Below are 24,123 nucleotides of genomic sequence, written 5' to 3' on the forward strand. Positions count from 1 at the left end.
CAGGAAGTTGATAATTCTGCTGCACGCTGTTCGGAGTGTTGATGTTTCATTTGCACATTCTGTCACTCGTTGATCCTGTTGATGTGTGTATGTATATATATATATATATATATATATAAAACCTTAATGCCACCATACTCCTGTCTGAAGTGAACACCACCTATCAACTGAATTATCTTCCTTCTTCAGCTCTTTTTCCAGAAATCTACAACATTCCTCCACTTTACTGAAATATTACACAGACAGCTCAAGAAAAGCTATCACTGTTACTCCTTAATTAAGGTGATAACTGCTTCTATTAGTTAAAAATTTTTTAGGACATAAGATACGATAATCCTTTATTACTCCCCACGTCAAGGAAAATTACAGTGTTATAGCAGCAACATCTTTCAAAGCAGCACTAACCATATGTACAGTAATAATAATAATTCTAAAAACAATATGTACAATACATACAAGAATGAAAAATGAAAAAATGAATCGTATTTCTACACTATAAGTGACATCAGCATAAAGTGCATAAATATTTAAAAAAAAATACATCTTTTAGCTTCACCTTAGATGGTAAACCAGACCACAGACCTGCTCAGCCTCCTGTAAGGACAGATTTTCCTGAACAGACAGACCATATGATGGCCTATCAAAACAATATAATTTACATATTCCGTTTTCAAGCCATGTTAGACAGGTATATACACAAGTAGTGCCATGAAAGATGTTATTTATTTAGGCACAGAAACTATTATTTTCTGGAACTCGGGTATTATTTTGAAACACAAAATATTCTGTCCACTGATAACATCACTACCAAAGGCCCGAAGAAAACCTTTCAGAGTCAGTCTGCAATGATGAAGAAACAGGAACATTTTCAAAGTTCTACCTCATCCTGCTCAACTCCTTTTGACTAATTAAGTCCAGCAGTCAGTGATGTGGAGTGGAACTTCCTGAGTGATGGTTCTCTGTAAACTGGTCTAAAGGTTCCCTGGAGCAGCTTCTGGCTTCATGCCTTTCAAACAAGATTCACCAAAGGGATGAAGGGAAAAATGGTAATGTAATGAATTGTTTGGTGACTCCAAACTAAAAACGACATCACTGAGAGGTAAAGTGAGGGAGGATTGAACTGCTGACTCGCTGCACAAACAACATAGACATTTCCATGTTTCCAACACTGAACAAAGCAGCAAAGCAAGGCAAGATGTTCAGATGCTCAATCTGCAGTTAGATTTAGCAGTCAGCAAAAAAATACGATCTCCCTACTCAGCCCCACTCCATGCAGCTACCACGGTGAACAGCTGAATATAATGCCATTCATTCAATCAGTCAAACCACTGCTCCTTGACCACATACCCCGTGACGTGAGTGAAAAGTGTCAAACCAACAGTTGATGCTAATATAAACATAAAAAACAACATCTCTGCATATGGCACCTACACATTGGTGAAAAAAAATGACATGCATAAATCCTCTCAACAGAGATCTCCATCCACAGTCTGATGAACTTAATGTAGCTACCAGATGTTCTACTGGCATGCTACTGATAGTGTGCTAACTGGTCACTAAAATGAACATGCTTGTTTTGTTTGGGGTTGTTCTACTCCTCTGTTCTGAAACGCTCCAGGAGAAGAAGACACATCACTTCTGGATCAAAGGCACGTCCATCTGAAAGTAGGGTGACAGTGGAAAGAAGAATTATGAGTTCAAAATGTCTCCTTTCTCTTCAGAATTAATAGCATGTAACAATGGCCTCATTAGGCCTATTTAAGGGGGGCTGAATCCCCCCTAAAATAGGCCCCCTAAATAATTTTATATTCATTTAAAAAAGGGTTTTTTTTTACAAAAAAGTGCCGAAAATTTCAATATAATGTGGCCACAATATGAGTTTAAATAAATAATCACATAACCAGTCATTATTAACCTAAATATGATAATAAATCATAGTTTCTCTTCACTTCATAATGGAAGGAGGGGAGTCCGAGTTAGTGCGTCTTTATTCAGTCCATTCCACTTGTTCATATAGAGCACGCCCACATCACTGAAATCCAGTCCACGTTTTCCATGCAACCACTCGGTACCTGGAGCATGTGTATACCGGAGGAGCACATAGAACCGACTAGAGCAGCATTAGGAGAAGAACGTGAGCAAGAATAGATATACGAAATGTTTTCAGAAGAGTAAGTATTGTAGCGGCTGTGGGGGGTGCCACTGGGGTCGCTGCGGCGAGTGACTGTGTTCCAGGTGGGGGGACCGCTAGGCATCATGGGAAGTTATGTGTTCTTTGGGATTGTTTTATGGGGTTATTTGTGTGTTCGAGACGTTCTTTTATTACTGGTTGCTTTTAGTTGTTCCAATTCTACGTTCTGAGTTCATTTTGTGTGTTCATTGTTTTCACATTGTACCGTGACTCAGGGGGGTTGTTGGGGGAGTGACCTCGGCCTGCGAGCCGGTACAGTGTCTGTGAGTTCCTGAGTGCTTATTGTAGTGGTGACAATAGACCTTTTCGCAATGACGTCAGAGTCTGGGACACGTGACCATACCTTCCTTAGCAACGCATGCCACCATTTTAAGAGGGGGCAACAAAGTCATTAGCAACCGCGATTTGACCGCCGAAACCGCGCAGTTTTGACCAGGAGAACAATGTCTGCTGATTATTTCGGAAATCTTGAGCCAAAAGCCAAGGTACGGTATCAAGAAAAATTAGAACTCGTTGGTTTGCAGTCATGTCCGTACCAAATTCCTCTGGTTTCATGGGAAAACGACCCTACTACGTGGCCAGATCTTCAATGGCACTCCATTTACGAGTACCTTATCAACAGCCCAGGCGTCCACACAATGGAGAAGATGAAGACTTATAAAAGCCTGGACTCATACGTTTACTTTGAGGTATGCTTATATTTATATGTTTTTGTGCATACAGGCCAATGTCAGAATGATAAATGACTTGTAAGATACGGCTACACCAGCTCCGCTATGCTAAGCTAATGTTAAGCTAACGGGGTGAGCCATTACACCTTTTAATTTCAAGTGGAAGTAGTGCATGTATATTAGTTAGATGTGCATTATCAAAACTAAGAGTCAGATACCTGTAAATGAGCTCTAACCACCCCAGGCCCAAGGGTATGAGGTGCTAACAATAATGAGGACAATGCTGCTGATTACAGCATAGTAGTTAGCAGAACGAAAGGGAGGAGAGAAGGGAGACTTGCTTGTTCAGTATTGAGTTTAGGAGTGTTTAACAATAGCAATGTGAGTAGAAAGACCCCTGACTTTTTGTGGGAAGCACAGCTAGCACTAGCCTAAGCATCGCGACGTGCATTTCCTTGAAAACGACCTATTCGTGGAGTATATACCGACTTCAAGACATGTTTTGGACAAAATATGTTACTGGCTTGTTTCGTCTGGATGTCCAAGGTTGGATTATGGCCGTTTTTTGTGGAATATTTTCATCTGTGTGTAATAATGAAGGCGGAAATATGAGTCGCGCTGTGTACGTTGAAGCCGTGTATAGAGAACGGATGGATGGATATTCGTTGTTTGTCGGACAAATATGGTTATATCACCCGCTGTGGTAATAATATCTGAAAGTGGTTTATACCGGCGGATTCATGAGAATCTAAGCTTTCCATCGGCGTATAGTGTTTGTATAATCGCGTTTGCAATTTCAGACATTTAGCAAATTGCTTATGCAGATCTCAAACTGTACCGCGGGCGGAACACTGAAGCGCAACGGGTTCAGCTTATTAATTAATAATTTCAGAAAATCAGTTAAGGGGTAATAATTTCATGAAACACAACATACCATTGACGAAATGCTGACTGCAAGCATAGGACCATTTTGACTGTGGGCTCCATGTGGTTCCATTATTGTTAATCCGCCTCAATGCTTTGAGCCATAAAGTCCTTTTCTGGCCCTTTTCAGTCGGAATCCTGTAAAAGGAAATGTTCTTGTTGCTCCATGACTGAGAACTACAGCCAAAAACAGCGCAGGTTTTGGGCATATCTGCTTTTGGTCGTTCAAATCGGGAGGGAAACGTGGGAAAGTAATGGTCGTCAAGGCAAAAGCATACCCCTCTTAAAATGGCGGAATCGCGTTGCTAGGGGCGGTGACCGGCGGTGACGTTCGATGATGACATTTCGGAAAAAGGTCTATAAAGCCCAGGGGCCTCATTTATAAAACATTGCGTAGGATCCATACTAAAGTTTGCGTACGCCGATAATACGAAAAGGGCGTATGCCCCTCGCCCCTGATTTATAAAACTTCGCGTAAGCACAGCTGCATGCTATTTCTTGATAAATCACACACCAGCTGGAAGATTGCACAGGTGGATCCACCTCACATTCCGCCCACAACACACCCACATTTTACCATGAATGGTCAATGCAAAGTAACTCATGAATGTATCTGTATATAAATAAGCTGCTGATCCACGGCATTTTACGAAGCGCCGGCCAGCAGTCTTTTCACTGCTGTGCGTCAGGTTGAATGAATCATGTGTTGACCCAAGCCACCCTGCCACTAAATTTGTTATGATCATGTCCGATGTACAAATAATTTGCACACTGATTGAATGTGCATTTTTTCGGTTCACATAGAGAAATTCATCTTCACTCTGGAGTTGTGGTGTGAAGCATGTGTGCCTGTGTGCCTGTACAGGGCTGATTAATGGTTGGACGCTCATCCCATTCGGCCGCATATGGATAAATAAACAAAATTCTTTACTTTTTTTTGCCTTTTTACTGTGATAGTTGCAGTGAAGAGTGACAGGAAATGGGGAGAAGAGTAGGGGGAAGACATGCATAGAAGTGCCGCAGGCAGGAATCGAACCCGAGCCACTGCGTCGGAGACCACCCCTACAAATGGATGAGCCATACAGGCGCCGGGTGATGAGTAAACAAAATTATTTAATAAAGATCACCGCACCGGCCCCAGATACCGGCCCTTCGGTCAAACGACCGAATGAAATAACGTTCAATCCGCTCCTGTTAATATATGAACATAGTTCTGCAAATACAGTCGTCAGCCGAATGGCGCACTATATGAACATCTACAACAATGAGGGTTTATGATTATCAGGCTCTACAAGTCTAATATGTGATAACAATAAAGGTTTGAGATCAATCTGGTTTCAATTCGCCACTTCATCCTCCGGCACTGCCGTTCCCTCTGTCTCCAAAATGTGCTTAAGCAAGCATCAAAGTTGGCGCACCGGTGCGCACATTCTCACGCCAAGTTTTTTTAGAAATCACAACGAACACAGCGTACGCCACTTTCTACGCAAAGTTTGTGATTTACGCCCTGTTTTGTGCGTAAAGAAGCATCAAGAATCAAGGTTGGTGCACCGGTGCGCACATTCTCACGCCAAGTTTGTTTTTATAAATCACAACCTTTGCGTAGAAAGTGGCGTACGCCACTTTCTAGCCCTGTTTTGTGCGTACGCAAGCTTTATAAATGAGGCCCCAGGTGTGTTAACTGCAAGATCTCTCGTCATTCCTGCCTTAAGTTGCTGCTCAGTGCTACAGTATTCATTACTGCTGATAGTAACAATAAGTTTGTTCCAGCCCCCCAGCTAACAGCAGAAAGTCCCAAGTAATTCATGAACCAAATGCTCCCTGTTTGACAAATAAAAATTTGGCTTGGACACTCTGTAGGAGAGAGCCCTTTGTAAAGGAGGCAGCGTGAGATGCTGCTGTATCTCTGTGCACGTCTTACCTTTGTTGTTTTGCGGTCAAAAGTTACGTTTCAGCTCTAAAAGAACGCTGCTACTTAGCTAGCTAAGTAGTCTGAAATGCACTGTGAAGGTTCTGGTTGTTTATAGATTTAGGTGGGCACTCTTCTTTTTTTTACCATATTACGATAGTGTAAAAGCAGAAATTTCCTGTAATTTCTAAACTGGATTGATTGACAATAATTTGTACAGGGAAAAACTACTGGTATCATCAGAAAAAGTGAGTTCTGCTGGTTGTTCAGATATTTGTCACATTTGGAAGCAACAAGGACTTTGTGAGTTATTGAACTGAGAAGCAAGAGTATGGCAATGGAAAAAGAAATGACTTTAGGGTCACCTAGACAATTTCACGTTTTCCATGAAAACTCACACTTTTTTCACGTGCTAAAATAACTGCACGAGTTTTCAAATGATCAATTAGCCTTTCAACACCATTAGCTAACACCATTGTAGGATCCACCAGTCATGATTACACAAGAACAGGACAAGAACAGATTTAACACCTTCACAGCCGCAGTGGAGACGAGGCTTGCTTTGATCAGGGGAGCATGAGACCAGATCAGACTTTAGAGGATACCTCCACACAGACCTCCAGAATGTAAATTAGGCCTTTCTTAACCAAGAGACTGGTTTAAACCCCCACTCACTATCAGGCCAACAAAGGGACCAAACGGCCACGAATACACAAGGAGCATGCACCAGACCCCTGCTGAGTTAATGATATGCAAAGGCCCACTTTAAAAGACCACATCTGAAAGCATCACTTTTGCTTCATTTCCACCAAGGGAACCGGATGAGAACCATTGGTTCAAGGTAACGACCGGTGCGGGTCTGGCTCAGGTCTCTTGCCGTCGAAATCCCCATTTGCTTTTCCACCGGCTATGAGCCGAGTTGCGGCAGCGTCGTTGTGTCACCGCAAGACGTCAGTACGTCACTGCATGCGTAGCCGTTCCGCAATGGTGGCCAACCGTAAACATTGTGGTGCTGTTCCTGAGTTTTACAGCCTACAATGCGATCCAGACACAAATAATCTGGCTGTTAGTAGCTACTTATCTTTGTCGTAGTCACGGGTAACGGCGATTACGTTTGAGAAGACAGGTAACTGTCAGAGATGTTTTGATTCTTAACAGTGAACGTGTTAGCGTTAGCTACTTAGCCTCAAATACGTTTGCATCCATTACATAGCGGTTAAACAAACGCAATAAATTGATGATAGTATCTATATTTACCTTTATAGATGTTCTTAATTAAGAGACAGACGTCAGCTGTTGTCTGGGAACATCCGTGATCACGCTACTGGTGGGACACAACTGTACTGGATTTCAGCTGAAGGCTGCTGTTCTATGCAAACTGTCATGAGACATTTTTATTGTGATATACCCTTCACTGCTGTTAGCTTTTGTTTCAATAAATTGTTTGAGATGAGGAAATCCCTATTGCATGTTTCTACTTAAATGCCCTACTTTCATGATTTAATATCACCATAGCATTAATTTTTACAATTTTCATAAATTTCACCTAAAGTTGAGTAACTTTTTGTGAGTAGTGCATGTAGACATGTAATGTAAGCACACTTAAATAATACATCTGCTGCAGTAGTGCAGTTTATCTAGCTTGGTGTGACATATGTTGTAAAAAACAACATACGTTGCTGATATGTTTCAGATAGAAATCTGCTTGAAAAGCACAACTGATTATCTGTCAAAATGTGTGTATGTAGAAGTGTGCACTTAACACTGAATAAAATCTCTGTAGATTATAGACAAAACACACATCTTTCATCACAAATATATTTGTATTCACCTTAAGTGCAAGAGTAAAATACCAGTGTACTTAAATAGCTAAGAAGGAAAAGAATTTACAAAAAATTATTTTTCTAAAAAAAAAAAAAAAAAGGCAGGAATAGTGGACAATGCAGTTTATTTCTGTGACAGTCCCTCCAGCACCGACACCATGCATCCCATCAGTCCAGCCAAGGTGCTTGAATTTCCATCCGTCCTCTGGATGTTCTGGAGCAGGGCAGTGGTCAGGTCTCGGTGTCTTCAGATCTGTTCCAAGAACCGTTCCTCTGACGTCTCCAGATACTGCAGCAGATCCACAGTAGCATCCTGCTTCCTTTATCCTGCATAAAGTACCCAAGCAGCATTAGTTGTCAGTAATTATGGGCCACAAGATAACATATTGATCATGTTGATGTCTGCATAGTCTAAAAAGATCTTACTAAATTTAGTCTGTTGAGAGGAGGACGGCGTGGAGGAGCTGCAGGACGGAACCAGTAAGCTGCAGAGTAGTGATCCTGGTAACCTCATCATCCTAGGCCGACAAATAAATAAAATGAACAAGACATGTTGTTGATAGCATCTGCAATTTAAAACCATTTTCTCAATTAATTATTAATTTGTCCGTACGATGTTAGAAAATGTTACAAAAAATGCCTGTAATAATTTCCAGCAGTGCTAAATGCCTTGATATATTTGAGCAACAACTAAAAACCATCAAAGAAAGCTGTGTATAAGAAATGCATGCATTGAATTTCCACATCTGCAAAGCTGGAAAATCACAGAACAATCAGCATTTTACCTTGAAATTATAAAAATAGCTGCACATTACCAGTATTCCTCACTTCATTGTGTTAATTTGATCTTTTGAATAAGTTTTAGACTCGGATTAATAATGTTAAACAGTTTATTAGTTCTTCAAGGGAAATTTATATGATTATCATATAGTTCAGCAATATGATTGATGGGTCATTGTGTAACAACGTGGGAGGTTCTGAATACAGGTCTGGTAATGAAATATTGCTGATGCTTTTCTCAGGTTTTATAAGACGTTTTTCGTAGCTTGTTAGCTTAGCAGCGGCTAACTGGTTAGCAAACAATAGTCGACCTCTGATCACTGATCCTGTGTCCGGACCACGTTAGCTGGCGTAACGTTCATAATATTGATGTGGGAGTGTTGTAGCTAGCGTATTCATAGTCGGCTAAAAGCAGGGTGTTTAAGAAATAAAACTTACCAGGATCAGGATCGGTGGTACAGCGGCCTGCATCAACTCCTGCTCAGCTGTCGCTGGTTGGACCCGGTTGGAATCACGGAATGCAGCAGGTCAAAATGGGGGCTCTTTTTGGCCAAAAACTGCTGCATCCCGGCTGCCTTTTCTGGTCCTTGTAGTAATTTATGAGCTTTTTAGTTGTTGAGGAGTTAGTCAGGTTCCGTCCGTACAGCTGAAGCCATCTCTGGATTGTTTCGAACACTGGTGTGGTCCAAAAGGCTCCCTCTAACTTCCACTGAATTTCATATGAAGACCACAGTTACAGGAAGCTTTGGGTCTCCTCCTCATACCGTTGCTGCTTGGATTTTGCTTCTATATTTACCGTTTTTAAAAACAGAAACACTGAACATTACTGCTGCTCGCTCAGCTGTTTAAAAATGGCGCTTCTGTTTACGCTGTTGACGGTCGGTCACTGTAACAGCCCCAGCCCCTGACGTACTGGGCTCTCACCTCAGTCCACCTCTGGCCCAGCAACGGCTTGGGGCCAGTGCGAGTCCCAGTTTTTGGAGCCCGGAGGCGGCCCACCGCCTGCCGAAAAACAAAAACCCGGGGCTGAATCGGGCGACGACTCCAATCTCAAACCGGAAGTGCCTTGGTCGGAAAGGGGGTTTTGAGTCTTCTTAACCCAGGAGTCCTTGCATAGAGTCCCCCCGTCATCAAATTGATGGCTGCTTTCAGGTGTGGTCTAATTTTCCTCAGAACATCATATTTCAAGCGTAATATTAATCCCAGTGTTACGTTAAAATATTATGTTCTCTTCCTTCCTTTTCCCCTCATTCACATTTAACCCTCTGCATATGTTTTGTGTTGTTGTTGTTTGCCATAATGTGTGTTATTGTTGTTATTGTTTAGTTTAATAAATGTACATAAATATAAGTTCAGTGCCTCAGTTGTTTTGTTCACATTTTGGTCCCTAACTTGTATAGATTCCAGCTACCTCAATTTTATACATAACCTGTCAAGCTAAATAATTCCCGTTATAAGCTCTTCTTGACAGCACAACAAGAAGTGTTTAATGTGCTGATTATCATATTTGTCTAATCCAAATACTTTGCTGGTCAAATATCAGGTAGACTATGTAATAACTCTGCATAAAAAAACCTTAACCTCATTTGAGAAAACATTAATCCTACATTCTATTGGTGGACAAACAGCTATAATTGGTGGAGAAACTATTTAACCCTTAGAAACATATATTAAGAAATTCTACACAATGTAGCATTAGAACACAGGAGTGATGGTTGCTGGAAATGTTCCTCTGTACCCCTATGGAGATATTACAGATATTCCATTAAAAATCAGTCATTTCCAGCTTGAATAATCATGTACCACATTAACAATGTCTGCACTGGAGTTATCATTCATTTAATGTTATCTTCATTAAAAAAAAATGCATATCCCTTTCTTTCCATTGACGCTTCCTTCAATAACAACAAATCATTGTTTCTCAAGATGCGACCACAATACGCAACCTTTCTCAACTTGACGGTGTCCATTAACCTTTAATTCCCGTTCACCATTTCCAAATCCTTTGCATTCTGATCTTTCTTCTCCAGCACCACATCTCAAATGCTTCAAATCTTTTTTTCAGTTCTTTGTTTAATGTCCAAGTTTCCATCCCATACAGAGGCACCAACCAGACCACTAAGTAGATGCTAGCTATGTTGCAAACAGCTGTCTTGTTCAGTCTTTCATGCAGACTAAACATGTACAGCATGAAGGACACTCCTCTGAAGACAAAAATTCATAATCTGGTCATTTAAGAGAGGAGGGATGGATGCCATTTATGCTAATATGCAACATCACCTACCAGGTACTTATAATGCAGTCTTGAGATCCCTCACCTGGCAGTTTCGCATCCATTCACACCTCCAGACATGCTTGGTTTATTACTGGGCCGTGAGTCACATGATTTCACGCGAGCATAAATACCTGGAACTCAACACCAGTCAGTGAGAACTGAAGAAGTTACTTGGATGACGGTGAAACATCTTCAAGAACCAAATGCAACCGTTACACACACTATCTACCATCTCTTTAGTTAAATGTTTGCTCCTAACAGATGCTTGATGGTCTATTTAATGCTCCATAAATGTGGTTGCTGCCAATCTCTATTCAGAACTCCACAATCTGGGCGATTGATATGCTAATGTTTTGACTGTAATCATAATAGAGAGTTTCTCAGTGACAGTGCAGAATGTTTAATGAGGCTGATCTTTAGATTGGTTGAATAGAATTGATTTATTTTTTAGGTTGCATTTACATTCTCAACAACAAAAACAGTGCTATAGTAACAATTTAGAGGCTTTTAAACAATCTTAACCACAAACAAAAATGTATTTCTTTTTCATTAGGATCCGAATTAGCTTCTGTCACAGCAGCTCCTCATCATCCACAAAGAAAAATACATCATTAAACTTCACTTAAGCACAAGCAGGGGTACTATAAGTCCACTGATATGACCCATTTTATTGAGAGACAGTAGCAGGGTTCATGCTGGGTCTAGTCTACTGCAGGTAAATTAACCAACTGGGACAATGTAGAGTAGAGCAGGTTGTAGAGTCACTACAGTGGGATTTGTTTTAATGTTTGCTGCTTTTAAGCATTGTTAGAGCTGTGGTTCTTACCAATATATGATAATTAATCATTCATTACAAGCCCTGCAACTATGCGGTTTCTATTTTGTGTCTCCTCTTCCTGTGACGCTGCAGATTTTGCCGCAATGTAAAATGTTCCTCACAATCATCACACTGAAATAGTTTTTGTCCTGTGTGAAGTCTCACGTGTCTATCAAGATGTGACTTTCGTGTAAAATTTTTACCACATTCGTTACAACAAAACGGCTTTGGTCCTGAGTGGATTGTCATGTGTCTCTTCAGATGTTCCTGTCGAGAAAATCTGGCACCACAATCACCACAGCCAAATGGTTTCTCTCTTTCTGTGTGAATTCTCTTGTGGCGCATAAGATGGCAACTTTGGCTAAATCTTTTCCCACAATCAAAACAAGGAAACGGCTTTGCTCCTGAGTGGCTTGTCATGTGACTGTGTAGATTTTGTCGCGATATAAATTTTTTCCCACAATCATCACAATGAAATGGCTTTGTTCCTGAGTGGATTGTCATGTGTCTGTTCAGAGATACCTGTTGAGTAAATCTGGCGCCACAATCACCACAACCAAATGGTTTCTCTCCGGTGTGACTTCTCATGTGTCTAAAAAGACAATGCTTTAAGCTAAATTTTTTACTGCATGTATCGCAACCAAAGGGTTTCTCTCCTGTGTGAATGGTTATGTGTCTCTTCAGAGCTGCTTTTCGGGGAAATCTTCGACCACAAACGTCACAGCCAAACGGTCTTTCTCCTGTGTGGTCCATCATGTGTCTCTTCAGAGATACATCCCGACTAAATCTTGCACCACAAATATCGCAGCCAAATAGTTTTTCTCCTCTGTGAGCTGACAGGTGCACCTTAAAATCAGAACTACATGCAAATGTTTTTCCACATTCTTTACAGCCAATTACTTTCCGTCCCTTTTTCTTGGAGTTCCCACTTTGCTCCACTCTAAAACATTTCTCATTATCTGAACAGTTGGAAGAGTTTTTTCCTGAATGACATGCCCTGTGTTTAGAAAGACACTGCTTATTGGTAAACTGTTTATCACACTGAGTGCAGCTAAAGGATTTTTTCTTGCCGTTACAACTCACATTACTATTTCTACCTGACTTAGCTGCTCTGGTCTCCTTCCAATCATCTTCACTGTCTTCAGTTTCCGGGTCAGAATCTGACAATGGTTCCTGCCACTCATCCTGCTCCTCCTCTTCATCTGCCTCATCATCACTGACTTCAGTGTCCAAAGAGTCTGAAGATTTTCCATCAGTATTTGGTTGAAAATGAGTCTTTGAATCTGGGTTCCTGGTCGGTTCTGGTCCTCCACAGTCGTCTCCATCAGTGTCTGTTGTCATCTGTTTAGCTGAGCTGTTCCTTTCCTCTCTGTTGTCTTTCATTTGGCTCTGATGAAGCTGTGAAAAGTGAGATTTTGTCTTCATTGTTGTCACTTTTCACAGGAACGAAGTGAATGAAAACCTGCTGATATCAGTCTCTTCTTCCCCAATAACTGCTCTCTGTCCTGACTGGTCCACAGTTCCTCCTGTTCCTCCTTTATAGGGATGAACTCTGGATCCTGCTGGTCCAAACCGGAGCTCTGTTCATGGGGAACCTCTTCTTTAATCACCAGCTACTGCACATCTGCAGGGAACACAGGTAAAATATGGATTAGATATTCACACATAAACCAGTGGTATGTTTATCAGTTCAGTGCAACTCTTCAACAATGTGATATAAATATTAGGATACTGGATAACCTAGATGTAAATTTGGAGGGTAATAATGAGCGGTATACATCCTGCTCATTATTTGAATTCAAATCTGAATACAATTTGATAGAGCATTACCTTACATTTGAGTCACAATCAAAAGTCTAACAGTCTGCATAACATAAACTCTAAACTGCAACTTTTGTGTTTTGCTAATTGCATTGTTTCAAATTGAAATGTTAATTTTAAATCTCTTCATTTTTCAGCACTGGAAAGAGAGACATAACTGGAATAAATTTAAACAGAGTACAAGTCAGAAGTGTACAAACAGAAATTATTGTCAGATTTCTAACAATCCTTGAACTAATCATCTATGATGTGCTTTTCTATCAGAAAAATGATCCAAATCTAAGCTTTAAACCAAGAGATTTTATCATAATCACTTGATTGTACATCACAAATAAAAATTCACCAAAAGTAAATAGTTTGTTTTGACAATATTCTTTAAAAAAGCAAAACCTTCTGCAGTACTCAGCGCATCTATGAAATCACGAATGACTCAGCAGCGACCAACAACCACGTCTCAAAACTTCCAGAACTTTTCGGCTGAACTGCAGGCAGTGTTTACACAGACAAGAGAGAAGTGTGGAAACAAATGAAAAAGGTGAATAGTTCAATATGTTTCCGTTGACATTGATAAAAATGTGTTGATTTCAATTTTTTTTCAATATTTACAATGTAATGTTAGATCCCCGGTAATCCATGATAGTCGTCCGACGTGAAGGAGAGTGGTAAGAGGAAGGGAGGGGGCCTGGCGATGTATGTGAATGAGAGATGGTGTAATGCTGGGCAGATTAGCGTAAAACAGCGGCTCAGCACTAAGGATGTAGAATTACTGGCGGTCAGTCTGCATCCGTTCTATCTGTCTCGGGAGTTTTCACATGTAATAGTTGTTATTGTGTACATCTCTCCCTCGGCTGATGCGGCTGCAGCCTGTGAACTCATCCACAGTGAAGTGTCCCAGCTGCAAACATCTCACCCTCGTTCTCTTATTATCATCTCAGGAGACTTTAATCATGCATCACTCTCTGCCACTCTCCCCACGTTCACTCAGTACGTGACCTGCCAGAGACAGTAAAACCCTGGACCTGCTGTATGCAAAAATCAAAGATGCATACAGCCAAGGGCGTCAGTTTGTTTTTAAAAGTGGGGGGATGGAGACTGGCAAAAGTGACTTTTGAGAAGTGCTTGGGATGATGACTGTAACTGATGTTGCTTTTGGTATGCTACTATGAAATGCATAACAGTTATTTCATGTTTTAAGTAATTTTCATGTATTGAATAAAACCCGCTTGAGAGCTGTGCCGACACTTTTCCATGAATTACAAACCCCTAACGATGTTGAACTTCATGTTGAAATCAGCATGTCAAATAGACCACCTACATCCCCACCGTCCCCCCCTAAACTGACACCTATGCATACAGCTCCTCCCCCCTCCCCCGCTGGGCCGCTCTGATCACAACCTGGTGAGGCTGCAGCCCATTTACATACCGATGGTGAAGAAACAACCCCCCACCATAAGGTATGTGAAGAAGTGGTCTGACGAGGCCACTGAGGCGCTGCAGGACTGTTTTGAGACCACAGACTGGGATGTGCTATGTGGTCCACACGGGGAGGACATCGATGCACTGACAGACACTATCACGGACTACATTAACTTCTGTGCAGAGAACATCGTACCGATCAGGAAAGTGCGGTATTTCTCTAGCAGCAAAGCCTGGGTGACCCCAGAACTGAAGGCCCTGCTGAAGGAGAAGAGGAGGTTTTTGGATCTGGGGACAAAGAGGAGCTGAGGAGGGTGCAGAAGAAGATAAAGAAGAAGATCAAGGCGGACAAGGCCAGCTACAGGACCAAGATGGAATCTCACCTGAAGAACAATAACACAAGGGAGGTCTGGAGAGACCTGAGATCCATCTCTGGTTACAGCAGAGGCCATGAGAGAGGAGCTGCAGCAGGAGATCTGGAGTGGGCCAATGAGCTGAATCTGTTCTTTAACAGGTTTGACTCTGCTCCCACTCCTCCCCCCTCTCATCAAAGCACTGACCAGCCAGTTCCTCCTTCACACCTCAGCTCTATACCACCAAAAGCACCTCTCCTCCTCCCCCCATCCTCCACCACCTCTGGACTTCAAACAGCCCCATCACCTCTCCTTTTCTCACCCCCCACCACCAATATACTTTTTCAGCTGAGTGGCAGCCATAGCCAACAAATGGACTCAACAAAGTTTGCCACTCACCATGGCGCTGAGCTACTTACTGACCCGGAAGTGTGACGTCAGTGAAAACTATCTATACAAGCATCTCCCAGAATGATAAAGACAGTGTCTGAACAGGCAACATGATTTGCCTGTGGAGGATCCAAAAGCCAATAGAGAATCTCTCCCTGAACAAAGAAGTCAGGTCGCTTTTATACCTTCTGGTAAAGGATAGAATTACAACATGTGGTTCATGTCAGAAGACCCCTTACTCAAAACAAAACCACCCTTGAATAGAACCCCTCAGCTCTGAAATCCCCAAAGGAACACATCCATCTTCTAGCTAGACATGGGTGCCCCACGGCACTTTACGATCTCCCACACACAGAAGAACCTTTAACATAAACCTTCCCAGACAGAAACACACATTCCAATGATATGGGTAAAATTAGTCGCACGTGTAGTTCAGGTTCCATCTGTGGTAAGAGACAAAGAACCACACCAGAGCAGACACTACATATAACAAGCAACTCATATCAGATACAAGAAAAAAAAAACAGATTCCATTTTACTAACTTTTTAAGTAATACATATCTCAGATCGGATACTACACATCCCTACCTGATCCAGGAGAATCCGTCACTAAAACCCAGTACCAGATCCGAGTCCACAGTAAAGTCCTCCTTTCCTCCAGGGAGAGATGAAAATCCCAACTCCAGATATGCTCTGCAATAATTCGTCTTCTGTTTGGGTTAAAGAAAATATTCCATTAGTCCTTCAGTGTAGTTTTGCAGCCTAGTTGGAGCTAATAATCCAACTTCAGCGATGTCCAGTAAAAACTGTCTGTAAAGGCACTTCTCCCCGTTTGTATTCTCGTTTCCCACAGAGCCCACATCTGCCTCCCTGATAAATTACTTACATTTTGTTGTCTCTTTTTGCTGCTAAATGCTGCCAGAGTTCTTTTTTGGTTGTTTCTAGGATCTCTTGTTTCTGTGTTAGCTGGCCGCAACACGAACAGCCGTTAGTCCTCTGATGCTGCTTTCACTTGCACTCGGACACTTCAGTTGCATTCGCGGAAATTGGACAACAGAATTTCATGAGGGTTTCAGAAATTACACCATTTTTTTAAACGTCAGAAATAGTAAAACATATAGAATGATTGGATTTTCAACGTTCTGACCGTCCGTTAACTATTAATCTGTCGTTCTGTCAGTAAAATGACTCCAATCTAAGCTTTTCACAAATGGATCAACTTTATTCTATATGCCTCAAATCAAAATTCACGAAAAATAAATCATTTTTTACTCCAACAAGATTCTGTAAAAAACAAAAAATTCTGTGCCTTTTCACACAACTGTGAAGCCATTTGTGACTCAGCTGTGATCAAAAATCCCGTGACAAAAATTCAAGAACTTTTTTAGCTGAAATGCAGGAAGTGTTTCCGAAGAGCAGATAAGAGACAGAGATAAGAGAACAGAAACACACTAAAAATGTAAAAAGTATGGAGATCCATGTTTTTCCCCCTCGGTATCAGTGACAAGGGTTCATGTTCTTGAAAATATGGTGTACGTGCTTTTCAATTTTTGAAAAACAGATAAAGAAACTTGCTGATGGAATTAAAACTGTCTCATATTGTATGAAGACGTCTCTGAGTACTCTCTCCTTCTTTATGGTTTTTCTGTTTCCTTAGAGGTGCAGGACTTTCTATCGCAGTGAAAACTGAATCCACAGTGAGAAAAAATGTGACAAGAGATAAAAGACTGTCCGTATTTTATGCCATATGCTGAATTTCCTTCAGGTTTTACATATGCTATGACAGCATACTGAATTTACAAACGTAATGACAGCATACTTTCCCCCGTCCCAACTCGTGCACTTTTCCACCTCATCAATCAAAGAATTATTACATCCCATCAGATTATATCATAAAAAAATCATAAAATAGAAGAATCATAGTGTATAATTTAACTTAATCAAAAAAGTTAACAGGTATCAGTAATAAAATCATTGAGTTGTAATATTTGTAACATAGAGTCCCTTCATTCCGCTTGTTTTTCTGCCAGAGTCCTGCCTGAGTGGCTGTTTCTGGGATCTCATATTTCCACTCTTCTTGATTTTACATCCATCCATCCATCCATCCATCCGTCGTCTTCCTCTAATCCAGGACCGGGTCGTGGGGGCAGCAGATGAAGCAGCTCCCCTCAGCTCGTCCTGGGGAATCCCGAGGTGTTCCCAGGTAAAAGCTTGGACAAGTCTGGACAACTTGCAAGTCATTTTGGACACATTTAGAGGCATTTTGACCATTTTGAAGTTATTCAAACAAGGTTTTTAGTTTATTTTTAACACAAATTGTCATGTAAAGTCAGAATTACAATGGTGAAAATGTAGAAATGTCTTGTAATTTCAAAACTGGATTAATCAACAATAATTTTTTACAGGGAAAAACTACTGGTATCATCAGAAAAAGTGAGTTCTGCTTGTTGTTTTTTTTTTTTTTTTTTAAATATTTGGTATATTTGGAAGCAACAAGGACTTTGTGAGTTATTGAACTGAGAAGCAAGAGTATGGAAATGGAAGAAGAAATGAATTTGGGGTCACCCAGACAGTGTCATGATTCTCATGAAAACTCCCATTTTTATCCATGTGCGACGTAACTGCACAAGGGTTTTCTAATCATCAATGAGCCTTTCAGCACCATTAGCTAACACAATGTAGCATTAGAACACAGGAGTGATGGTTGCTGGAAATGTTGCTCTGTACCCCTATGGAGATATTCTATTAAAATCAGCCGTTTATAGCTAGAATAGTCATTTACCACATTAACAACATCTAGACTGGACTTATCATTCATTTAATATTATCTTTATTGACAAAAAAATGCCTACTTCTTTCTTTGCATTAATGCTGCCTTCAATAACAACATTTCATTGTTTTTCAAGATGTGACAATAAAATGCAACCTTTCTCAACTTGATGGTGTCCATTAATCTGAACTTCTCATTCATCACTTCTAAAATCTTTGCATTCTGATCTTTCTCGTCCAACTGATGTTTAACTTTCTTCGGCAGCGCCACATCTCAAATGCTTCTAATCTTTTTTTCTCAGTTTGTTGTTCAATGTCCAACTTTCCATTCCATACAGAAGTACCAACCAGACTGCTAAGTAGATGCTAGTTATGCAGCGAACAGCTGTCTTGTTCAGTCTTTCATGCAGACTAAAAATCTAAAGAATAAAGGACACTCCTCTGAAGACAAAAATTCACATTCTGGTTATTGAAGATAGGAGTGGTGGACACTATTTATGCTAATATGCAACACCACCTACCAGGTACTTATAATGCAGTCTTGAGATCCCTCACCTGGCAGTTTCGCATCCATTCACACCTCCAGACATGCTTGGTTTATTACTGGGCCGTTAGTCATGCGATTTCATGTGAGCATAAATACCTGGAACTCAACACCAGTCGGTGAGAAATGAAGAAGTTACTTGGATAACGGTGAAACATCTTCAAGAACCAAATGCAACCGTTACACACACTATCTACCATCTCTTTAGTTAAGTGTTTGCTGCTTTAACAGATGCTTGATGGTCTATTTAAAGCTCCATAAATGTGGTTGCTGCCAATCTCTATCATTCAGAAATCCAAAATCTGGGCTATTGATACACTAACCTTTGACTGTAATCATGATCGAGATTTTCTCATTGACAGTGCAGAATGTTAAATGAGGCTGATCTTTAGATTGGTTGAATAGAACTGATTTATTTTTTAGGTTGCACTTACATTCTCAACAACAAACAGTGCTATATGAACAGTTTATTGACTTTTAAACAACCTTAACCAACTGTAGGTGCCATATGCGTAAATGTCGTATTGGCATCAGCTGTTTGTCACCTTTCACTCACGTCACGGGGGTGTGGTCGGAAGTGCAGTGATTTGTTTGAGTGGCATGATATTCACCTGTTCACCGCGGCGACTGCATGGAGAGGGGGTGAGTAGGGAGGTCAAATTTTTTTGTTGACCGCCCAGCTACAAATTGAGCTTTTGAACATCTTGCCTTGTTTTGCCCTGTTTTACTGGTTTGTTCGGTGATTTTTTTGAATAAATACGACAGTCGGAAACTCAGAAACGGCTATGTTTTTTGTGCAGCGAGTCAGCAGTACAATACTCCCTAACTTAGTCTCTCAGTGACTCATTTTTGGTTTGGAGTCACGAAACCAATAACAAAAATATATTTCTTATTCATTAGGATCCGAATTAGCTTTGGTCAAAGCGACTACTCATCATCCACAAAGAAAAATATATCATTAAACTTCACATAAGCACAAGCAGGGGTAGTATAAGTCCACTGATATGGCACATTTTATTGAGCGACAGCAGCAGGGTTCATTTTGGGTCCAGACTACTGCAGGAAAATTAAACAACAGGGACGATGTAGAGTAGAGCAGGTTGTAGAGCCACTACAGTGGACTTTGTTTTAATGTATGCTGCTTTTAAGCATTTAATCTTGAAGCTTTCAATCATTCACTACAAGCCCTGCAGCTATGCATTTTCTATTTTGTGTATCGTCTTCATGTGACTCAGTAGATTTCCCAGTCGTGTAATTTTTTTGCTGCAATCATCACATTGAAATGGTTTCTCTCCTGTGTGAACTCTCATGTGTCTGTCAAGATGTGGCTTTAGCTTAAAACTTTGACCACACTCGTCACAAGCAAACGGTCTCTCTCCTTCGGTGAATCTTTTCTTATTTCCTGTGTGAACTCTCTTGTGACTTGTAAGATGTGTACTTCGGTTAAATCTTTTACCGCAATCAACACAACGAAATGGCTTTGCTCCTGAGTGGATTGTCATGTGTCTGTTCAGAGATCCCTGTCGAGAAAATCTGGCACCACAATCACCACAACCAAATGGTTTCTCTCCAGTGTGGCCTCTCTTGTGTGCCGTAAGATCAGGCTTACGTCTAAATTTTCTACCACACGTATCACAACCAAATGGTTTCTCTCCTGTGTGAATAGTCATGTGTGTCTTAAGGTCTGCTTTAACAAGAAATCTTTGACCACAAACGTCACAGCCAAACGGTCTTTCTCCTGTGTGGTCCATCATGTGTCTCTTCAGAGATACATCCCGACTAAATCTTGCACCACAAATATCGCAGCCAAATAGTTTTTCTCCTCTGTGAGCTGACAGGTGCACCTTAAAATTAGAACTACATGAAAATGTTTTACCACATTCTTTACAGGCAATTACTTTCCGTCCCTTTTTCTTGGAGTTCCCATTTTGCTCCACTCTAAAACATTTCTCATTATCTGAACAGTTGGAAGAGCTTTTTCCTGAATGACATGCCTTGTGTTTAGAAAGAGACTGTTTGTTGGTAAAGTGTTTATCACACTCAGAGCAGCTAAAGGATTTTTTCTTAGTGTTACAACTCACATTATTACTTCCACCTGACATAGCTCCTCTGGTCTCCTTCCAATCATCTTCACTGTCTTCAGTTTCAGGGTCAGAATCTGACAATGGTTCCTGCCACTCATCCTGCTCCTCCTCTTCATCTTCCTCATCATCACTGACTTCAGTTTCAGATGAGTCTGAAGATTTTCCATCAGCATTTGGTTGAAAATGAGTCTTTGAATCTGGGTTCCTGGTCGGTTCTGGTCCTCCACAGTCGTCTCCATCAGTGTCTGTTGTCATCTGTTTAGCTGAGCTGTTTCTTTCCTCTCTGTTTTCTTTCATTTGGCTCTGATGAAGCTGTGAAGACTGAGATTTTGTCTTCATTGCTGTCACTTTTCACAGGAATGAAGTGAATGAAAACCTGCTGATATCAGTCTCTTCTTCCCCAATAACTGCTCTCTGTCTTGACTGGTCCACAGTTCTTCCTGTTCCTCCTTTATGGGGATGAACTCTGGATCCTGCTGGTCCAAACTGGAGCTCTGTTCATGGGGAACCTCTTCTTTAATCACCAGCTGCTGCACATCTGCAGGGAACACAGGTACAATATGGATTAGATATTCACTCATAAACCAGTGGTATGGTAATGAGTTCAGTGCAACTCTTAAAAAACGACATATAAATATTAGGTAACCTCATTGTAAATTTGGAGGGTAATGATGAGCAGTATACATCCTGCTCATTATTTGAATCCAAATCTAAATAAAATTTGATGGAACATCACCTTGCATGTGAGTCTTAAGTTTAAAACCAAGAAGTTTCATCATAATCGCTTTATTCTATGTCTCAAATAAAATGTTACCAAAAACATACTTTGCTCTGGAAATATTCCATAAAAAAATAAAATTTCTGCAGTTCTCGGCACATCTATGACACCATGAGTGACTCAGCAGCGACCAACAATCACGTCTCAAAACTTCAGGAACTTTTTGGCTGAACTGCAGGTAGTGTTTACACAGAAGAGAGAGGAGAGAAGTATGGAAACAAATGAAAAAGGGAAGCGGTTCAAGATCTTTATATTGACACTGACATTTGTAAAATTGTGTTGATTTCAATGTTTTTCTATTTGTGGAATGTAAAGTTAGATCTCTGGTAATCCATGGTACAGGATTAGTGGTCCAACTTTTACGAATCATGACTTCACCTAACTTTTTACTACATCAATAAATATTCAACCTCAAATTAAAGTTAGAAATCCGGACATTTTTTTTGTGCAAATTTGTCGTACGGGCAAAGCAACAGCTTTGAAATGATTGTAACAGCTGAGTTCAAAACTAGTGGTGCTTTAGGAATTTGGATAATAACTGAGCTGAGCATTTATGTTAGATTCATCCCAACCTGATCCAGGAGAATCCGTCACTAAAACCCAGTACCAGATCTGAGTCCACAGTAAAGTCCTCCTTTCCTCCAGGGAGAGATGAAAATCCCAACTCCAGATATGCTCTGCAATAATTCGTCTTCTGTTTGGGTTAAAGAAAATATTCCGTTAGTCCTTCAGTGTAGTTTTGCAGCCTAGTTGGAGCTAATAATCAAACTCCAGCGATGTCCAGTAAAAACTGTCTGTAAAGGCACTTCCCCTCGTTTGTATTCTAGTTTCCCACAGAGCTCACTCCTCCCTCAACTCCTTCACACACTTGCCCTCTGTTCACTAGAATAACTCATAATTTTCAACACAGAGATTTTGCATAGTCTGTCTTACAACTTGTCTTTTACAGTTTTCAGGGGAAACAGAACAGTCAGATCACAGAACAGTGATTTGTGAAAACAGTTTCATAGATCACTGGTCAGACTTTCCATTTCTAAATCACTTTAAATCAACGTTCCATCAAGATAGTTAACTTAAAATCAAGCATTCACTCAACAGAAGATAAAACACTTACACTTTGTCTCTTATGCTGCTAAATTAGTGCCAGAGTTCTTTTTTGGTTGTTTCTAGGATCCCTCGTTTCTGTACTGATTACAATCAACTGGCTGCTACACTAACAGACGTTAGTCCTCTGATGCTGCTTTCACTTGCACTCGGACACTTCAGTTGCATTCACAGAAAGTTGGACAACAGATTTTCATGAGGGTGTTAGAAATTACACCCTTTTTAAAAGTCAGGAACTGTAAAAACAGGTAGAATAATTGGACTTTCAACTTTCTCATCGCCCGTTAACTATTAATCTGTCGTTCTGTCAGCAAAATGACTCCAATGTAAGCTTTTCACGAATTAATCAACTTTATTCTGTATGTCTCAAAGGAAAATTCATGAAAAATAAATTATTTACTCCAATCAGATTCTGTAAAAAGCAAAAACTTCTGTGCCTTTTTACACAACTGTGAAGCCATTTGTGACTCAGCTGTGATCAACAATCACGACAAAAATTCAGGGACTTTTTTAGCTGAAATGCAGGAAGTGTTTCCAAAGAGCAGATAAGAGATGGAGATAAGAGAACAGAAACACACTAAAATTGTTGAAGGGTCTAAGCCAATGCTTGAAGCCACTGAGAACTTCCAACCAGGAATCAAAAATGTAATTGACACGCTTACTAACCATACTGATGAATGTAAGTGCAGCTCTTTCCGCTTCTACTTTTATTTTTACTGAGGAAGCAGTACTTGACCTGTTACTTGTGTAACTTTTGTTTGAATATTTACCCACACTGTCATTGGGTTCAATATCATCCTGTTCAACACCAACACCATTATTATTTCCAGTTTCAGACACACTTTTTTTGTTAGATTTTACCCACTCTCCAGCACTGTAAACAAATTCATCGTTAAACATTATTTTAGCCTTCATCCATGTTTCATGTCTTTTTCCTTCTGGTGGTACCAACCCCATTAAAGAATCGTGCATACACTTTGTTTCACCACATAACTCATAAAACTCATTCAGAGGTTTTCATATCCCATCAGTTTCACCACTTTGCATTAAATCTTGTAGATTTTTTCTTAAAGCGGTTTGCTTTGTTCAGCTTAGTTTTTCTACCACCTTGCAGTCGATCTATCTTGTCAGTAAGTCCTTCAGCAGTCAGTTTAACCACCCTCTTTCTCGTCTGTGTATCACTACAGCTGGCTTACCAGCTGCAGGGTTGGGGATGAATGTTCCATTCACAGTCATAGCGCCACCTGCTGGCAACAGGAAATGACATGTCTTTCACATTGCTGTACTATTGTGTTTTGACTATATTAACCTCAAATATGGTTACAGGTGCCTTAAGACGTTGATGATGATCCCAGGAGAAAACCCCAACCCTAACAAATTTCGATTTCTCGCCATAACTGCAGAAGTGTTTATATGTCAGCTGGACATGATCCAATCTGGCCCAAACTTCCATCCAGGTCTGAAGACATCTACA

General features: G+C 40.6%; 1 protein-coding gene and 4 long non-coding RNA genes across 5 annotated transcripts; 2 read left to right on the forward strand and 3 right to left on the reverse strand.

Annotated features, from left to right (window-relative positions):
• Positions 1-6,671: 6,671 nt before the first annotated feature.
• LOC127531154 (uncharacterized) lies at positions 6,672-7,153 on the forward strand. Its single transcript, XR_007938138.1, has 2 exons — positions 6,672-6,821; positions 6,961-7,153. It is a non-coding gene; the product is annotated as an uncharacterized LOC127531154 (long non-coding RNA).
• Positions 7,154-7,626: 473 nt separating this feature from the next.
• On the reverse strand, positions 7,627-9,338 carry LOC127531150 (uncharacterized). Its single transcript, XR_007938131.1, has 3 exons — positions 8,737-9,338; positions 7,945-8,036; positions 7,627-7,845 (listed from the first exon to the last, which is right to left on the reverse strand). It is a non-coding gene; the product is annotated as an uncharacterized LOC127531150 (long non-coding RNA).
• On the forward strand, positions 9,327-13,564 carry LOC127531153 (uncharacterized). The gene is made up of 3 exons (XR_007938137.1): positions 9,327-9,450; positions 12,911-13,029; positions 13,349-13,564. It is a non-coding gene; the product is annotated as an uncharacterized LOC127531153 (long non-coding RNA).
• A 2,107-nt stretch (positions 13,565-15,671) lies between these two features.
• Positions 15,672-16,818, reverse strand: LOC127531152 (uncharacterized). The gene is made up of 2 exons (XR_007938133.1): positions 16,257-16,818; positions 15,672-16,080 (listed from the first exon to the last, which is right to left on the reverse strand). It is a non-coding gene; the product is annotated as an uncharacterized LOC127531152 (long non-coding RNA).
• Positions 16,819-17,102: 284 nt separating this feature from the next.
• LOC110964884 (oocyte zinc finger protein XlCOF6.1-like) lies at positions 17,103-22,853 on the reverse strand. Its single transcript, XM_022213730.2, has 3 exons — positions 22,660-22,853; positions 22,118-22,239; positions 17,103-21,305 (listed from the first exon to the last, which is right to left on the reverse strand). Exon 3 carries the CDS (start codon positions 21,104-21,106, stop codon positions 19,877-19,879), a length of 1,230 nt encoding a protein of 409 aa, XP_022069422.2. The 5' UTR covers positions 21,107-21,305; positions 22,118-22,239; positions 22,660-22,853; the 3' UTR covers positions 17,103-19,876.
• Positions 22,854-24,123: the final 1,270 nt, after the last annotated feature.

Source organism: Acanthochromis polyacanthus, chromosome 19 (genome assembly GCF_021347895.1).
Source record: "Acanthochromis polyacanthus isolate Apoly-LR-REF ecotype Palm Island chromosome 19, KAUST_Apoly_ChrSc, whole genome shotgun sequence".
Classification (NCBI taxonomy): Eukaryota; Metazoa; Chordata; class Actinopteri; family Pomacentridae; genus Acanthochromis; species Acanthochromis polyacanthus.